General features: G+C 40.7%; 2 protein-coding genes across 5 annotated transcripts in view; one reads left to right on the forward strand and one right to left on the reverse strand.

Annotated features, from left to right (window-relative positions):
• The window catches only part of LOC136400941 (calmodulin-lysine N-methyltransferase-like), a 33,391-nt gene extending 21,000 nt beyond the window's left edge, over window positions 1-12,391 (reverse strand). The window contains exon 1 of the mRNA XM_066378368.1: window positions 11,968-12,391. Within this exon, the coding sequence (XP_066234465.1) occupies window positions 11,968-12,240 (273 nt within the window). The 5' untranslated portion in view covers window positions 12,241-12,391. The remainder of the gene's footprint in view (window positions 1-11,967) is intronic.
• Window positions 12,392-12,576: 185 nt separating this feature from the next.
• Window positions 12,577-14,871, forward strand: part of PREPL (prolyl endopeptidase like) — a 42,773-nt gene continuing 40,478 nt past the window's right edge. The window contains exons 1-2 of one of the 4 annotated variants that reach the window (XM_066378363.1): window positions 12,592-12,724; window positions 14,012-14,548. In XM_066378363.1, the coding sequence (XP_066234460.1) occupies window positions 14,330-14,548 (219 nt within the window). In that variant the 5' untranslated portion in view covers window positions 12,592-12,724; window positions 14,012-14,329. Of the gene's footprint in view, window positions 12,725-14,011; window positions 14,549-14,871 lie in introns of all 4 variants that reach the window. The other 3 variants (XM_066378366.1, XM_066378362.1, XM_066378365.1) reach the window with 3 other exon arrangements.

A 14,871-nucleotide genomic window follows, 5' to 3' on the forward strand; every position in this document is an offset into this window, starting at 1 on the left:
GCAAGGTTGCAGATATTCCCAAAATGTTTCTCCCTGAATTAATCTTATAGATAAATATTGTAAAAGAGCTTGTTTCACTGCTTTGTTTTTACTTTAGGCTTCCCCTCCTCCCCTTTCCCCAATCAGTATGTAATTTTGTCTTTAAAAGCTAGCCCAAAACTGTTTTCAGTGCCACACCATTTGAATGACCTTAGATCTGCCACACGATTTGAATGACTTAGGTCTCCCTGTAGTCGTTGGCTTTGAATAAAGACTCCTTAATTTGGCTAATTGTGTGGCAAAAACATCTGTTTCTCACTGTTCCAATACAACAATATTAAAAGTATTAAGCTGTCGCGGTCTTGGCACAAGAATATACCGGGGTCCTGAACGGGAAAAGGTATGGAATTGAAATAAATGATAGGAAACTTAAAGAGATAGATAGATAGATAGATAGATAGATAGATAGATAGATAGATAGATAGATAGATAGGTATGGATGGGTTCAGGAGGACACCACGGCAAACAGTCTCTACTGTTCATTAGCTGTAAGTCCATGCTCCCAGAAGCACATCCACTTTTATTCATAGAAAAAATGTGGTCCATCAGCAATTCAAATAAGTTTCCAAGGCAACTCAAAGACAATCCCCACCATCCATCCAAATCTACTTTACACTAATAAGAAACTAGCTTCCAGCCTCCTCCAGGAGAACATGGGTGAGACAAATGAGAATCAGGTGTAGCTCTTTGTTAACTAGGCAAATGAGGTGGGATTTGGGCCAGATTGCAAAAAAAATACCCTGTTTATTTATTTGGTTCCCAACATTAAGCAGCCAATCTGAATAGGGTTCATTGCCAAAGATGGGACAGGGTGAGTATTAACAAAGAATACATGTAATAAAACTGAAACACATTAGTTCATAATGGCATTTTTCAAAATGCCTTATTGATGATCATGAAAGGATGCTAGAGAACCAACTTATTATTTTGAAAACTAGTAAGAAAAATAACTAGCCTGACCAGACAGTGGCACAATATATAGAGCACCAGCCTGGGATGCTGAGGACCCAGGTTCAAAACCCTGAGGTCACCAGCTTGAGCATGAGGACACTGGCTTGAGCATGGAATCATACACATGGTCCCATGGTCACTGGCTTGGGCCTGAAGGTCACTGGCTTGAAGGCCAAGATCACTGGCTTGAGCAAAGGCTTGGCTGGAGCCCCCCAGTCAAGGCACATATGAGAAGCAATCAATGAGCAACTAAGGTGCCACAACGAAGAATTGATGCTTCTCATCTCTCTCATTTCCATCTGTCTGTCTCTCTCTCTCACACACACACACTAAAAAAAATAACCAGACATCACTGTGATTACTGATAAAAGTACACAACACCATCATCTTGACCAACCAAACAAAACCAAAACATCAAATCTGAATTTGATTGAGTTGCTATATTTTATAGAAAATAGAAAATATGGGGATAGAGGAACACATTAAACATCATCATCAAGTGCAATAAGCAAAATTCAAATTACGAGAAACTCTGCAGGACAAAAGCCCAGTTTCTTCAATAAATAAATGACAAGGGTTGAAAAGAGACATATAGAGGGAGCATCTAGATTAAAAAGTCTTAAGAAATATATCAACCAATAACAACGTTTGGACCTTGTTTTGATCCTGTTTCAAAATAAACAAATTATAAAGAAAAATTAAGAGATAAAGGAGAAAAACTGACCAGATAGTTCATGACATTAAGAATTTATTCTGGGTGTGATATGGCATTGTAGTTACGTTTTTAAATGTCATCTTCTATAGATACATACTAAAATATTTATTGAAAACTCTGACATGGTATCTGAGATTTACTTCAAAATAATAAGGGTTGATTGTGTCATGAGAGACCAGAGATGAAATAAAATTAGTCAGAAGTTAAAAACTGTTAAAGGTTATGAATACATGAATGATTATTAAACTATTTTCTCTAATTTTGTATATGTTTGATGTTTCCATAATAGAAAGTTTTTAAAAAGATATAAAACATCCTAATAGTCATAAACAAATAAAAAATAACTAAAAAATCTAAAACTACAAATATATTTAAAAAGTAAGCAATATATATACTTCTAAATAACCTGTGAACCAAAAAAGAAAGAGAGAAAGAAATTAGAAGGTATTTTGAACTAAATGATAATAAAAATACCGTTCAAAATATATAAAATGCAGCTAAATCCATGCTTAAAGGGATATTTATGGAAAGGCTTAAAATCAGTAAACTAAGTATCCATTGCAAACATTAGAAGAAGCAGCAAATCAAGTTCCAAAAAGAGTAGAAGTTAATAAAGTAAAAAAGAAACAGCAGGATAGCAGGGAGAACTAACACCACCAAAAGTTGATCCATTGAAGAGATTAATAAAACTGATAAATACTTGATGAGACCAATAAGGAAAAAAAGAAAGAAGATATAAGTATCAATATGACATAGGAAGATTACTATATATCCTACATGCATTAATAAATAGCAAAGGGATATTATGAAAACTAACTTTGAAAATTTAGATAAAATGAGCAAATTCCTACAAAAATACAATTATCAAAATTGACATAAGAAGAAAAAGAAAGTCTAAACAGTCCTACTAAACTACTTTAAAAATAGAATGCATTAATAAAAATCTTACCACAAAGTAAACTCCAGGTCCACATTGCTCACCAGCAAATTACACAAAAGTCTAAATAAGAATTAATCCAGCCCTGGCCGGTTGGCTCAGCGGTAGAGCGTCGGCCTAGCGTGCGGAGGACCCGGGTTCGATTCCCGGCCAGGGCACACAGGAGAAGCGCCCATTTGCTTCTCCACCCCTCCGCCGCGCTTTCCTCTCTGTCTCTCTCTTCCCCTCCCGCAGCCAAGGCTCCATTGGAGCAAAGATGGCCCGGGCGCTGGGGATGGCTCTGTGGCCTCTGCCTCAGGCGCTGGAGTGGCTCTGGTCGCAACATGGCGACGCCCAGGATGGGCAGAGCATCGCCCCTGGTGGGCAGAGCGTCGCCCCTGGTGGGCGTGCCGGGTGGATCCCGGTCGGGCGCATGCGGGAGTCTGTCTGACTGTCTCTCCCCGTTTCCAGCTTCAGAAAAATGAAAAAAAAAAAAAAAAGAATTAATCCAAATCTTACCACATTCTTCTTTAAATCCTCAAATAACCCTATGGTTTAGATACCCATTATGTGAGAGAGGAAACTGAGATAAAGGGATTCATTTGTTAACTTGTTCAATCAAAGAGCTATTAAGAGGCAAACCCAGAGTTCAAATCCAGACAGTTTGACTACAAAGCCTGAACCCTTAAAAGCTCTGTTTGTGGAGAATATGGGAGACTGGTATCAAACATCCATTCTAACATCTAAAATATCTTTCTATAGGCCCTGGCCAGTTCGCTCAGTGGTAGAGCGTCAGCTTGGCATGCAGGAGTCCCAGGTTCGATTCCTGGCCAGGGCACACAGGAGAAGTGCCCATCTGCTTCTCCACCCCCTCCCCCTCTCCTTCCTCTCTGTCTCTCTCTTCCCCTCCCGCAGCCAAGGCTCCATTGGAGCAAAGTTGGCCCGGGCGCTGAGGATGGCTCTGTGGCCTCTGCCTCAGGCACTAGAATGGCTCTGGTTGCAACAGAGCAACGCCCCAGATGGGCAGAGCATCACCCCCTGGTGGGCATGCCGGGTGGATCCCGGTCGGGCACATGCGGGAGTCTGTCTGACTGCCTCCCTGTTTCCAACTTCAGAATAATTAAAAAATAATAAAATAATAAAATAATAAAAATATCTTTCTATGTATAAAGCTGGAAACTAGAAACTACATTTCCCATAATCTCTGGCAGCCGGAGTTACAGATGTGATTTTGGCTAATCAGATACACTAACATGAGATTTGAAAAGAAAGATTGGAGTTAACAACATTGCTGCAACTCTTCAGGTAAGAATAGTTGTAAAGACATTTTGTTGCCTGATCAGGTGGTGGCACAGTGAATAGAGCGTTCAAAACCCCGAGATCACTGGCTTGAGTGCAGGTTCACCAGCTTAAGCATGGGGTTGCTGGCTTGAGCATGCAATTATAGACATGACCCCATGGTCGCTGGCTTGAGCCCAAAGGTCACTGGCTTGAAGCTCAAGTTCACTGGCTTGAGCCCAAGGTTGCTGGCTTGAACAAGGGGTCACTGACTCAGCTGAAGACCACCTGTCAAGGCACATATGAAAAAGCAATCAATGAACAACTATGAATTGATGTTTCTCATCTCTCTCCCTTCCTGTCTCTCTGCCCCTATAAGTCTGTCTCTCTCTCTCACACACAAAAATAAAATTAAATAAAAAAGTAAAGTACAAAATAACAGGATTAGAAAATAGAAAACAAATTATTTCTAACCCTGGAAAATAATTTCACTTTAAAACAATCAGAGATGGAAGAGATTTTAAAGAAATATAATCCAACTCTCTTATTTACAAAAGAGAAAACTGAGGTCCAAAGAGGTTGTTCATGATCATACATATAATTAAGAGCAGATCTGGGCCTAAAATAAAATTGTATTAAATTCTATTCCAGAAATCATACTGTGTCAGCATTGATAGTCTTAAACATATAGCATCCTGCTTTAACTTAAATCGTACTGTGAAATATTCCATCAATGGAATTCTTCTGCCAACTATTCAGACTTCCAGGCCAGATTATTCATTCTGTAGGTATCTGTAAGCAGGTAATGGTCACTGCTACTTTTTCATCTGCCCTACATCCCTTGCTTTTGGGAACTACTTCTCCCTCACTCCGTCTAATACGGTGGGGTTGTTATCTGCCCTGGTAACCATGGGCTGATGACCCGCTAGCCAAAGTGCCCCATTTTCCTGGCACAGCAATTGGTCCAACCTTTGCCTATTAGAGTCGTTTGGAGGAAATAATTTGGGTTGTGGCAAAAAGAGTCATTTCTTCTGGATCACTGGTTGGCTGGATGATAAAAGTCTATAGTTGCCAATAGCCATCTTTGCATCCAGGTAATGAGACCCAACAAAAAGAAAAACAGAACATGATCCATGCCTGTATTGATATTGATCCATAGACTTCCAGACCTACTCTGATTAAAGTAAGTCCTAGACTCAAAAGTCAGTACGGGGGTCCTCAGGTTACAACACAGTTCCATTCCTACGACAGTGACATAACCCGAATTTTGATATAAAGTGAAACACATCCTAACCTAATACAAATGGAATACTTGCCCTTTCTACCGTCCAAGATGGCATAGGTAAGCATACCGCAGGATGTCAATCCTCTCACTCGTATGCCGCATTACTGCATATTCTTCTCCCAAGAGCAACCAACCACTGTGTGGCATAGTCGGTAAGTACGATGCTAATGGCATAAGCCAGCGGTTCTCAACCTGTGGGTCGCGACCCCGGCGGGGTCGCCTAAAGCCATCGGAAAATACATAATGCATATCAGGTATTTACATTCCGAATCATAACTGTAGCAAAATTACAGTTATGAAGTAGCCACCAAAATTATTTTTTGGTTTGGGGTCACCGCAACATGAGGAACTGTATTGCGGGGTCACGGCATTAGAAAGGTTGAGAACCACTGGCATAAGCCAAAACATTCATGTCTCAAATTTTTTAAGTTATTATGGGAGTGAGCATTGTAAACTTGAAAGTTGGCATGTCTAGACTGTTGTAACGCAAGGACCTCCTATAATTTATCATATTACCTGGTATCAAATAATGAACTAGGTCAACCAAATTTTCTTTCAAAAATGTTAATTAGGCCCTGGCCGGTTGGCTCAGTGGTAGAGCGTCGGCCTGGCGTGCAGGAGTCCCGGGTTCGATTCCCGGCCAGGGCACATAGGAGAAGCGCCCATCAGCTTCTCTACCCCTCCCCCCCTCCTTCCTCTCTGTCTCTCTCTTCCCCTCCTGCAGCCAAGGCTACATTGGAGCAAAAGATGGCCCGGGCGCTGGGGATGGCTCCTTGGCCTCTGCCCCAGGCGCTAGAGTGGCTCTGGTTGTGACAGAGCGACGCCCCGGATGGGCAGAGCATCACCCCCTGGTGGATTTGCCGGGTGGATCCTGGTCGGGCGCATGCGGGAGTCTGTCTGACTGCCTCCCCATTTCCAGCTTCAGAAAAATACAAAAAAAAAAAAGTTAATTATAAAACAGAAAATACTGAACAGTTAAAGTGAAGGGCCATGAGATAGCATTAGAGCCCTATAGGGTAGTGGAAAGACAGAATTGTAAAGGCCAAAACAAGCAGATATAAGCATATATCATGAAGATATCCCCTAAGAAAGAGTTGTATATCTCTAGCTCTGTATAGATTCTTCACAGCTCTCCAGTTCTGGATGCATAAAAGATGGTCTGTTCATTTGAAACATATTTACTAAGAGCCTACAAAATTTTAAAATACATGACAGATTCTATTACATATAATAAAACAATATTCTCCTCCTACTTTGCCCCCACCAAGAAAGAGTCCTTAACCTTAGGCCAAGTTAACCTTAAACCAAGTATTTTACTTTGGCCAAGAGGATATTAGCAGGGCTTGAAATGTGTCTCAGGGGTTGAGCTTTCTCTCTTATACCCCTGCCATTACCATGAGAACATGCAGCCAACTGGTCCAAGGATTAGAGAGATGTGGACCAAGAATGCAGCATGGAGCCACGCAGATGATCACAGCCTATATCAGTTAACTTTCAGGTGACCCATAGATACACAAAACAGAATTAATGCTTGCTGTTGTATGTTATTGCAATGTTGTAGTTATTTGTTACTTAGCAGTAGCTAAATGATACAATACACTAAGGACTAGGTACCATGGACCACTTAGAGACTTTCCGGTTTTACACAACAATTGACAATATTTACTAAAAAGCACTAGCCAGGCCCTGTGCTAGGTGCAAAGGATAAAGATTCATAAAATATCTTTTCCAGAAAAAAACTACCATTCTTGTAATAAAGAGCCCTGGACGGTTGGCTCAGTGGTAGAGCGTCGGCCTGGCGTGCAGAAGTCCCGGGTTCGATTCCCAGCCAGGACACACAGGAGAAGCACCCATCTGCTTCTCCACTCCTCCCCTTCTCCTTCCTCTCTGTCTCTCTCTTCCCCTCCCGCAGCCAAGGCTCCATTGGAGCAAAGTTGGACCCAGCGCTGGGGATGGCTCCATGGCCTCTGCCTCTGCCTCAGGCGCTAGAATGACTGGTCACAACAGAAGCGACGCCCCGGATGGGCAGAGCATCGCCCCCTGGTGGGCATGCCGGGTGGATCCTGGTCGGGCGCATGTAGGAGTCTGTCTGACTGCCTCCCGATTTCCAGCTTCAGAAAAATACAAAAAAAAAAAAAAGATGGACACTGATCAAATGACCATAAAATAATGTGACATGGGGTTCACCAAAAGAATAACTCAATCCAGAAGAGTTAGGAGAGGCTTCAGAAAAGAGGATATTGAAATGGAGGTCTGAAGGATAAACAGTCATTCATCAAGTAGAGAAGATAAAAAGACCTTATGCAGAGGGTGGATGTATACCGGTGTTTCCCAACGTGGGGCCCACGCCCCACAGGGGGGCAATTCGATAGTTAAGGGGGGCAATTTGAAAATGGACTCCACACGACTTTAACTCTTTCGCCCCGGGCCATTTAAATGCAATGCTAGATATCAGTGCCAAATTTAACAAAAAATGCAATTCTTAAATAATTGCGGTAAATAATTATTAAGTATAATTTCATTTGATGAGACCAAAATATCAACTGGGTGATTGGCGTCGTCAAGTAAACTTAGTCCTGGGTTCACCGAGGAGCGTGCCGTCTGCCGCGGGGAACCTCGACGTTTTAAAAACTCACTAAACAACGCAGTTATTCTCACCTAACTGGCCCATTGCAACTTCTGTAGTGTTTCACATCATTCAGTTGGTGTTAATTTGAAATAAGTGTCAGTCAAAACTGTTGTAAAAGCTCGTTGATTTAATAAATATACATATATATATTGTATAGATATAATTGGTAAGTATTTGATTTTATTTTTATCAATATTAAACTCTTTATTAAGTACTTCTTGCATCGGGGCTAGAAAGCAATAATATTTTATAAATATTATTGGGGCTATAATAGTGCATGCACGACAATTTTAATTTTAGAAGCATAGCTTTCCAGAAAATTTTGTCAAGTGGAAAAAATATAGATACCTTTTGATTTGCGGCGGTAGTGTAGTAAATGTGTTATATACATTTAAATAAATATGAATTTTTAGTATACGTTTACTCTGTCACATTGAATATATTTTAACACATATTTTAATATTAGTTTTTAATTGATCTTATTTTTATTATAGCCCATAGTAAAATGAGTGATGCAAGCAAGAAAAAAACTCGTCAATATTCAGAGGAATATTTAAAATTTGGGTTCATACCCGCTGTTCACGATGAGCAGATTCCTTTTTGTCTTTTATGCCAGCAATGCTTGACCAACGAATCAATGAAATGAGGTCGTCTTGAGGCGCATTTGAAGGCGAAACATAGTGCTCATATTAATTCAGATTTGAGTTACTTTAAAACTTTAAAGAAAAATTTTGAAAAAAGAACATTAAAGTCTCTATTTACTGCTCATACTTCAACTAGTAATCGTGTTCTTGAGGCTAGTTATCAAATTTCTTTATTCATCGCTAAAACTGGAGAAAATCACACTATAGGAGAGAATTTAATAAAACCGTCAATATCAGCATTTCTTAAAATGGTTCTTGAAAAAGATGACAAAGATGTAAAAGCTATGCCACTCAGTAACAATTCTGTTAGCAGAAGAATAGATGAAATGAGTGAGGATATTGAAAAACAACTTATTGAAAAGCTGAAAACAAGAAAATTCTCCTTGCAAATGGATGAATCAACTTTGAGAGACAGTGAGGCAGTATTGATAACTTACATAAGATATATTGATAAAGGACATTTTGCTGAAGAAATGTTGTTCTGTAAAAGATTAGAAAGCACCACTACCTCCAAAGATATATATCAGGGGTCCCCAAACTACGGCCCCGCGGGCCACAATGCGGCCCCCTGAGGCCATTTATCCAGCCCCACCGCACTTCCAGAAGGAGCACCTCTTTCATTGGTGGTCAGTGAGAGGAGCATAGTTCTCATTGAAATACTGGTCAGTTTGTTAATTAAATTTACTTGTTCTTTATTTTAAATATTATATTTGTTCCTGTTTTGTTTTGTTTTTTACTTTAAAATAAGATATGTGCAGTGTGCATAGGGATTTGTTCATAGGTTTTTTTTATAGTCCGACCCTCCAATGGTCTGAGGGACAGTGAACTGGCCCCCTGTGTAAAAAGTTTGGGGACCCCTGATATATATAATAAGCTAAAAAACTACTTAGATGTCAATGATATACCAATGAAAAATATAACATCTTGTGCTGCAGATGGTGCTCCCAATATGATGGGCAAGAAAAATGGCTGCTTAAAATTGATGAAAGATGCGAATCCAGAAATGATTCTTGTGCATTGTGTTATTCATAGGGAAAACTTGGTAGCTAAAAACATCTCGCCTGTTCTGAATGAAGTATTACATACAGTAATAAAGAGTGTTAATGCTATTAAAGCTAGTGCCAAATGTGAGCGTCTTTTCAAGCTATTTTGTGAAGAACAAAATGAAGACCATGTGCGGCTTTTACTTCATACTGAAGTCAGATGGCTAAAGGAAACTGTTTGAAAAGATTTATGGAACTGTTTGATACTCTTAGTGATTTTTTAAGCGACAAACCTGAAATGAAGTATCTGTTAACAAGAGATGGTAAAGCATTTGTGAGTTATTTAGCCGATATCTTTGAAAAACTAAATATATGAAATAAGCAACTTCAAGGAACAAATAAAACTCATCGATGCAAAAGCAAAGATATTTGGTTTCATTACCAATATTGAGTTATGTCAGAAACATATTAACAACAAAAACTTTAAACAGTTTCATTGGCTCCAAAAATGTGAAGTAACTGATACTGCTTTACTTGTTATTGTCAATCATTTGAATATTCTATCGGCTGATTTAAAAAAAAGATTTTCTGATTTAAAACAAATTGATTTCCCAACATGGATGATGCAGCCAATGTTAGTGGATTTGTCTGATATATCAAATATGCAGTATCAAGAAGAACTCGCAGAATTGCAAAATGATGAGTCAGTTAAAGCTTTATTTAATATCAAGGGAGCGATGGCATGGCTTTGTGAGGAAACAGAAATCAAATACCCAAATTCAACCAAATGTGCAAGAAAACTATTGCTACCGTTTCCATCTTCATTTTTAGCTGAATGTGGATTTAGTGCTGTAAATGATTTACTGGTAAAAAAAGAAATCAGCTGGATATAACACAACGTGGAGACTTGAGACTAAAGCTAACCAAATTGGAACCTAATATAAAATCTCTGTGCAGCAAGCATCAAGCGCAAGGATCACACTAAATTAAAATAATAAATTAATATAGAAAAATCTGTATTAAAATTATTTGGAATTTAAATTTGTTTTTCATTATATGTTTTGAAATTTTACTTACTGTGTTTTGTTAACAATTTCATAGTGATTTCTTCCTAGAACCTATCATTTATGTTTATTAAGTGAACAAATCAATTTTTTAATGTTAAAAAATATGTATGTTACATGGGGGGGACATAAAAATTTTAGAAAGGTTAAGGTGGGGCATGGCACAAAAAAGGTTGGGAAACACTGATGTATACAGAAACCTTAAATGCCAAAACCTGTGTGGAGTTTAAGTGGCAGCCATAGCTGAAACTTGTCTGATGTAGACAGCAATTCAGAATGAACATAAGTGCTTGTCAACTAGAGTTTTTACTACACTAAGAATCACTGAAGTTATCACATAAGATTTGAGTAATTTAAGGCCCTCATATACTATCTTAATTAGACTTTAACTGATGTTTACTTCATTATAGAAAGTTCCTATTATAATGATTTATGAGGACACTCACTTTATTATCCTATAATACCATGTGTAACATTAATAGCAAAACCAGCTTTGGAAGGACTTTCAATGCATCAGCAAACAAATGATCTTTGAGTTATATCACGACAGCACTGGAAGGCCACCGTATGAAAAGGTGATTCTGCAAACAAAGCAACCTCCAAAATACTAACTAACTGCACAATCTCAAGTAAAGTGGCAATATCTGGGAAACTCTTCTCAAAATACAAGAGTCGGTAATGGAAAGTGTCCTCTTGAGTGAAGTTGTCAGTAGGAAGCCTCAGGCAGAAGCACAACACTAGTGTGTAGAACAATACATAGATTTCACTTCAAGCAGTTTGGCAAGAGTTGGTGATGTCAAATCAGAAATCTGTCAAACCTGCACATGACTGAAGTGACGAGCCAATAGCAGCAACTTTGCAGTACGAGAGGATAACCGCCATTAAACAAACTATTCCACCTTGGACAGTGAGAATCTCGCTGATCACTTCAAACTGCAAGGTCCGCGTGTAACTTTGACATCCCGGGAAAGAGACGTAGGGAGGGGCAGCTCTGGCTGCTGCGCCCTTCATTCTCCGCTGTCATGGGAGAAACCGAGGTAAGGTGTGCAACGTCCAAGCCCCAACCCGGTCAACCACGTGGATCTCCCAGACAGGGGCCAGACTCAGGGCTAGAACCCAGTTGAGAGTTAAGCAAGGAGAAGAAAACCTAGGAATGGAGTAAAACGAAAGCGGGAAAGAAAAGCAGTGTGAGGTGGGGCGCGGCGGTCCCAACGGTCCGACCCGCGAGCAAGGAGAAAAGTCCCCCTGGACGCGGACAAATGTCTAGAAAGGGGTTTTCTACTTCGCTCGGAGTTTCTCGGGAACTCAGCGTGGACTGCCCCTTCCCCGCATAACCCCACCGGACTCCTGCCTTTCGATGGGACGCTCGGGTGAAAAAAAGGGCGCACTTCTCAGGTGGCTCCCGACAAAACTGTGAGGGGAGTGGCCAGAGGCAAAGGTGATGTAAGTGGGCTCTCCCCTACCTGCCGCAGGAGCTTCCACCGGGCTGCTCCCAAGGCCGATGAGACTGCGGGCCCCGGAGCCGCGCCGCTGCTGGCCGGGCCCTCGCCCGGGGCGCGCTCTGTCTCGCTGGCCCGGACGTCGGTGTCTCGAGACTCCATCCCGCTGGAGCCACTTACACTTGAGCGGCCGCCGCCACAACTCTCCCCTGCCAGGACCTTGCCTAGTTCTTTTCTGTCAGGACCTGTGACGCCGACCCACCCTCCCACTGCCCTAGCCCTCCCCGAAATCCGCATTTCCGGTTTTTGTGTCTCCTTGACAACCAGGCCGCACAGCACGCGTCATTGCACCATTTTGCTGGTGGCCACCTTGAGTGAGGGCGGACCGGAGGGTAAGGAAGCTGCGGCAGAGCCGGTGGGACACTGCTTATCTTTATTTTCTTCTCCCCTGCCTCATCTGGAGCTCGGAATACTAGCAAAGAACCAAAAGGCTTATATTTTTGTGGGTTAAAAAACCCCAGAGGAGAAAAGATATCCGTATCTGACCACAGTAAAAATGGTGAAATCGGCTTCGTGCTCGTGCTAGACGGGGGTTACGTAGACCGGCGTGCTGCAAACCAGCTCTGGGCGGCTCTGGGTAGGTTGTGGTTCTGCAAGAGTCAGAGCGCAGAGTTCGGCGGGATATAACGGCGGTCGAGCCGCATTTTCTTCCTGAGAGCTTTGGGTTCTGCGGCCGGCCTTCACTCGAGCCGCTGTCCAGAGCCAGACTGACTCGATTTGCGTACGTATGGGTGGCGTTTGCTGAGGGTTTCTCCCTTTTCCCCGTTCTCCCCCTACCCAGCCACCCCTCAGTCCCCTGGTCCTCGCTTTTTTGACGGATACCCTTTCACTGCGTGGCATATCGTATACCGCTCCCTCTCGCAGTCAAATCGCTCATCCCTGGGGTGGAGAGTTTCACCGGGAAAACGCATAGTTTCTCCTTGGAACACCTACCCATTCATGGTCCCTACCCCCATTGCTTGCCTTGCATGGTGTCTTCTCCTTGCAGGTGAAAGATGGATGGGTTAAGGCTGCCCGCATGGAGACAGTGATTTAGGTTATTTCTATTTATTTTGCTAGCGTTGGCTACTGATCTCTATTCGCACTCGCCCATTATTTTGCTGCGACACAGATTAAGGGAGGCGGGGGCGTTGGTGTGGTAGCGGATCAGAGCTTGTGGTAAATCTGACGCGGTATTGTGCCTTTGATACGAGGGGCATTTTATGGAATACTTCCATGATGGTATTCAACACTGCAACGTATCTAGATCTTTCCTATCCTGATAATTGTAGTCACCATTTATTGAGTGGTTACTATGTGCCAGGCACTGTAGTGAGATATTAACATCAGTTGTCCCATTTTATTCTTACAACGCTATAGGGTAAATGGTGCTGTTATCTCAGTTTTGCAGGTGAAGAAACTGAGGCACAGGTAGAAAGTGCAGGATTGAAGACTTGAATCCAGGTCTCTGACTCTTAACTACTAGTTTTAATTTCCTTGATAGGTTAGTAACAGCCAACTTCCCAACAGAAACCAGAGATGGTCTCATATTTATTTGTGCATCCTGTAGTAATTTTGTTTATTTAGCTAAATACCTTTTTAATGATAAAGTCCATTCGTTGTATGTCCAAGATTTGGAGCCAAACCATTTTGGACTTATTGCTCTACTATTAACTGTCCAAGTCACCTCAGGCAGTTTTTTAAACTTCCCAGAGCCACAGTTTGCTCACCTGTGAAATGAACCTCTCTCGGGTCGTAATGGAGTTTAAATTAGACCGAGTCTGTAAAAGCATCTGGCACGTAGCAAACATACAGTATATTAATATCCCCACCTCCACCTTTATTAAGTAATTACGCTTTTCCAGTTTATTCTCCATATACATATGTATCATGTTCTCAATTATATAAGATGAAAGCCATTTAAAACTCTCAAAATCCCTGAGATGCCTCCATTAAGTTCATGTACTTATTTGCAATTTTTTATTTTGTTTTTATTTGTTGTTTTCTGTTTTGTTTTGTTTTGTTTTAGTTTGCCCCTGTGTGTACCAGAATCAGTGCTGCATAGTTTGAACCTGATAGAATTGACTTTACAAATGAAACATTTTAGTAACATCTGCCAAGAAGTATAATTTGAATGAAACTTTAACTTACACGAGTTTTCAGATATTTTTAACCTGAGTTATCAGCTGCCTGTAGTTATTACCTGAGGGGTGCACAGCCCTGAAGGGGAGAGATAAGAACTGCAGATCTTAGATGCTCTGAGAACCCACTCCTGAATAACCAAACCTGTGAAATCACTCATGTGCTGGCAGCCCCAAAGGGAGCATAAACCAGGGACTGTGATATCATGCAGCAGAAGAGCAAATTATTTCTACAAGCTTTGAAGTATAGTATTCCTCACCTTGGGAAATGCATGCAGAAACAGCATTTGAATCACTATCACTTCGCTGATCATTATTACAGTAGAATAAAATTGAAAAAATATCACCTAACCAAGAGTCTGCAGAATAAACCCAAGATATCAGAGTTAGCAAGAAACATCCCCCATCGGAGCTTCTCATGTAAGGTATGTTTAAGTTTACCTATTTGTAGGTCATTAAGATTAATTTTAGTTTAAAAGTAATTCTAGTTTGATTTTTTCAAATGTTCAGGTTCAATTGTCTATAGTTAAGTATAAAAGAATATACTGTATACATACATAGAGAGTTATCTAAAATGATATATAAAAGAATATATTCATACATTTATAGAATTATATATAAAAATATATATTGATGTAATGATTTACCTTATAAATCCTTAGTGTGCCTACCAGTGCAATTCAAAATACATTACAATTTCGTTTTCTAAAATTCCTAGAATATCACAATAGCTCTTAATAAAACCTAA

The sequence above is a fragment of the Saccopteryx leptura genome, chromosome 3 (assembly GCF_036850995.1).
Source record: "Saccopteryx leptura isolate mSacLep1 chromosome 3, mSacLep1_pri_phased_curated, whole genome shotgun sequence".
Classification (NCBI taxonomy): domain Eukaryota; kingdom Metazoa; phylum Chordata; class Mammalia; order Chiroptera; family Emballonuridae; genus Saccopteryx; species Saccopteryx leptura.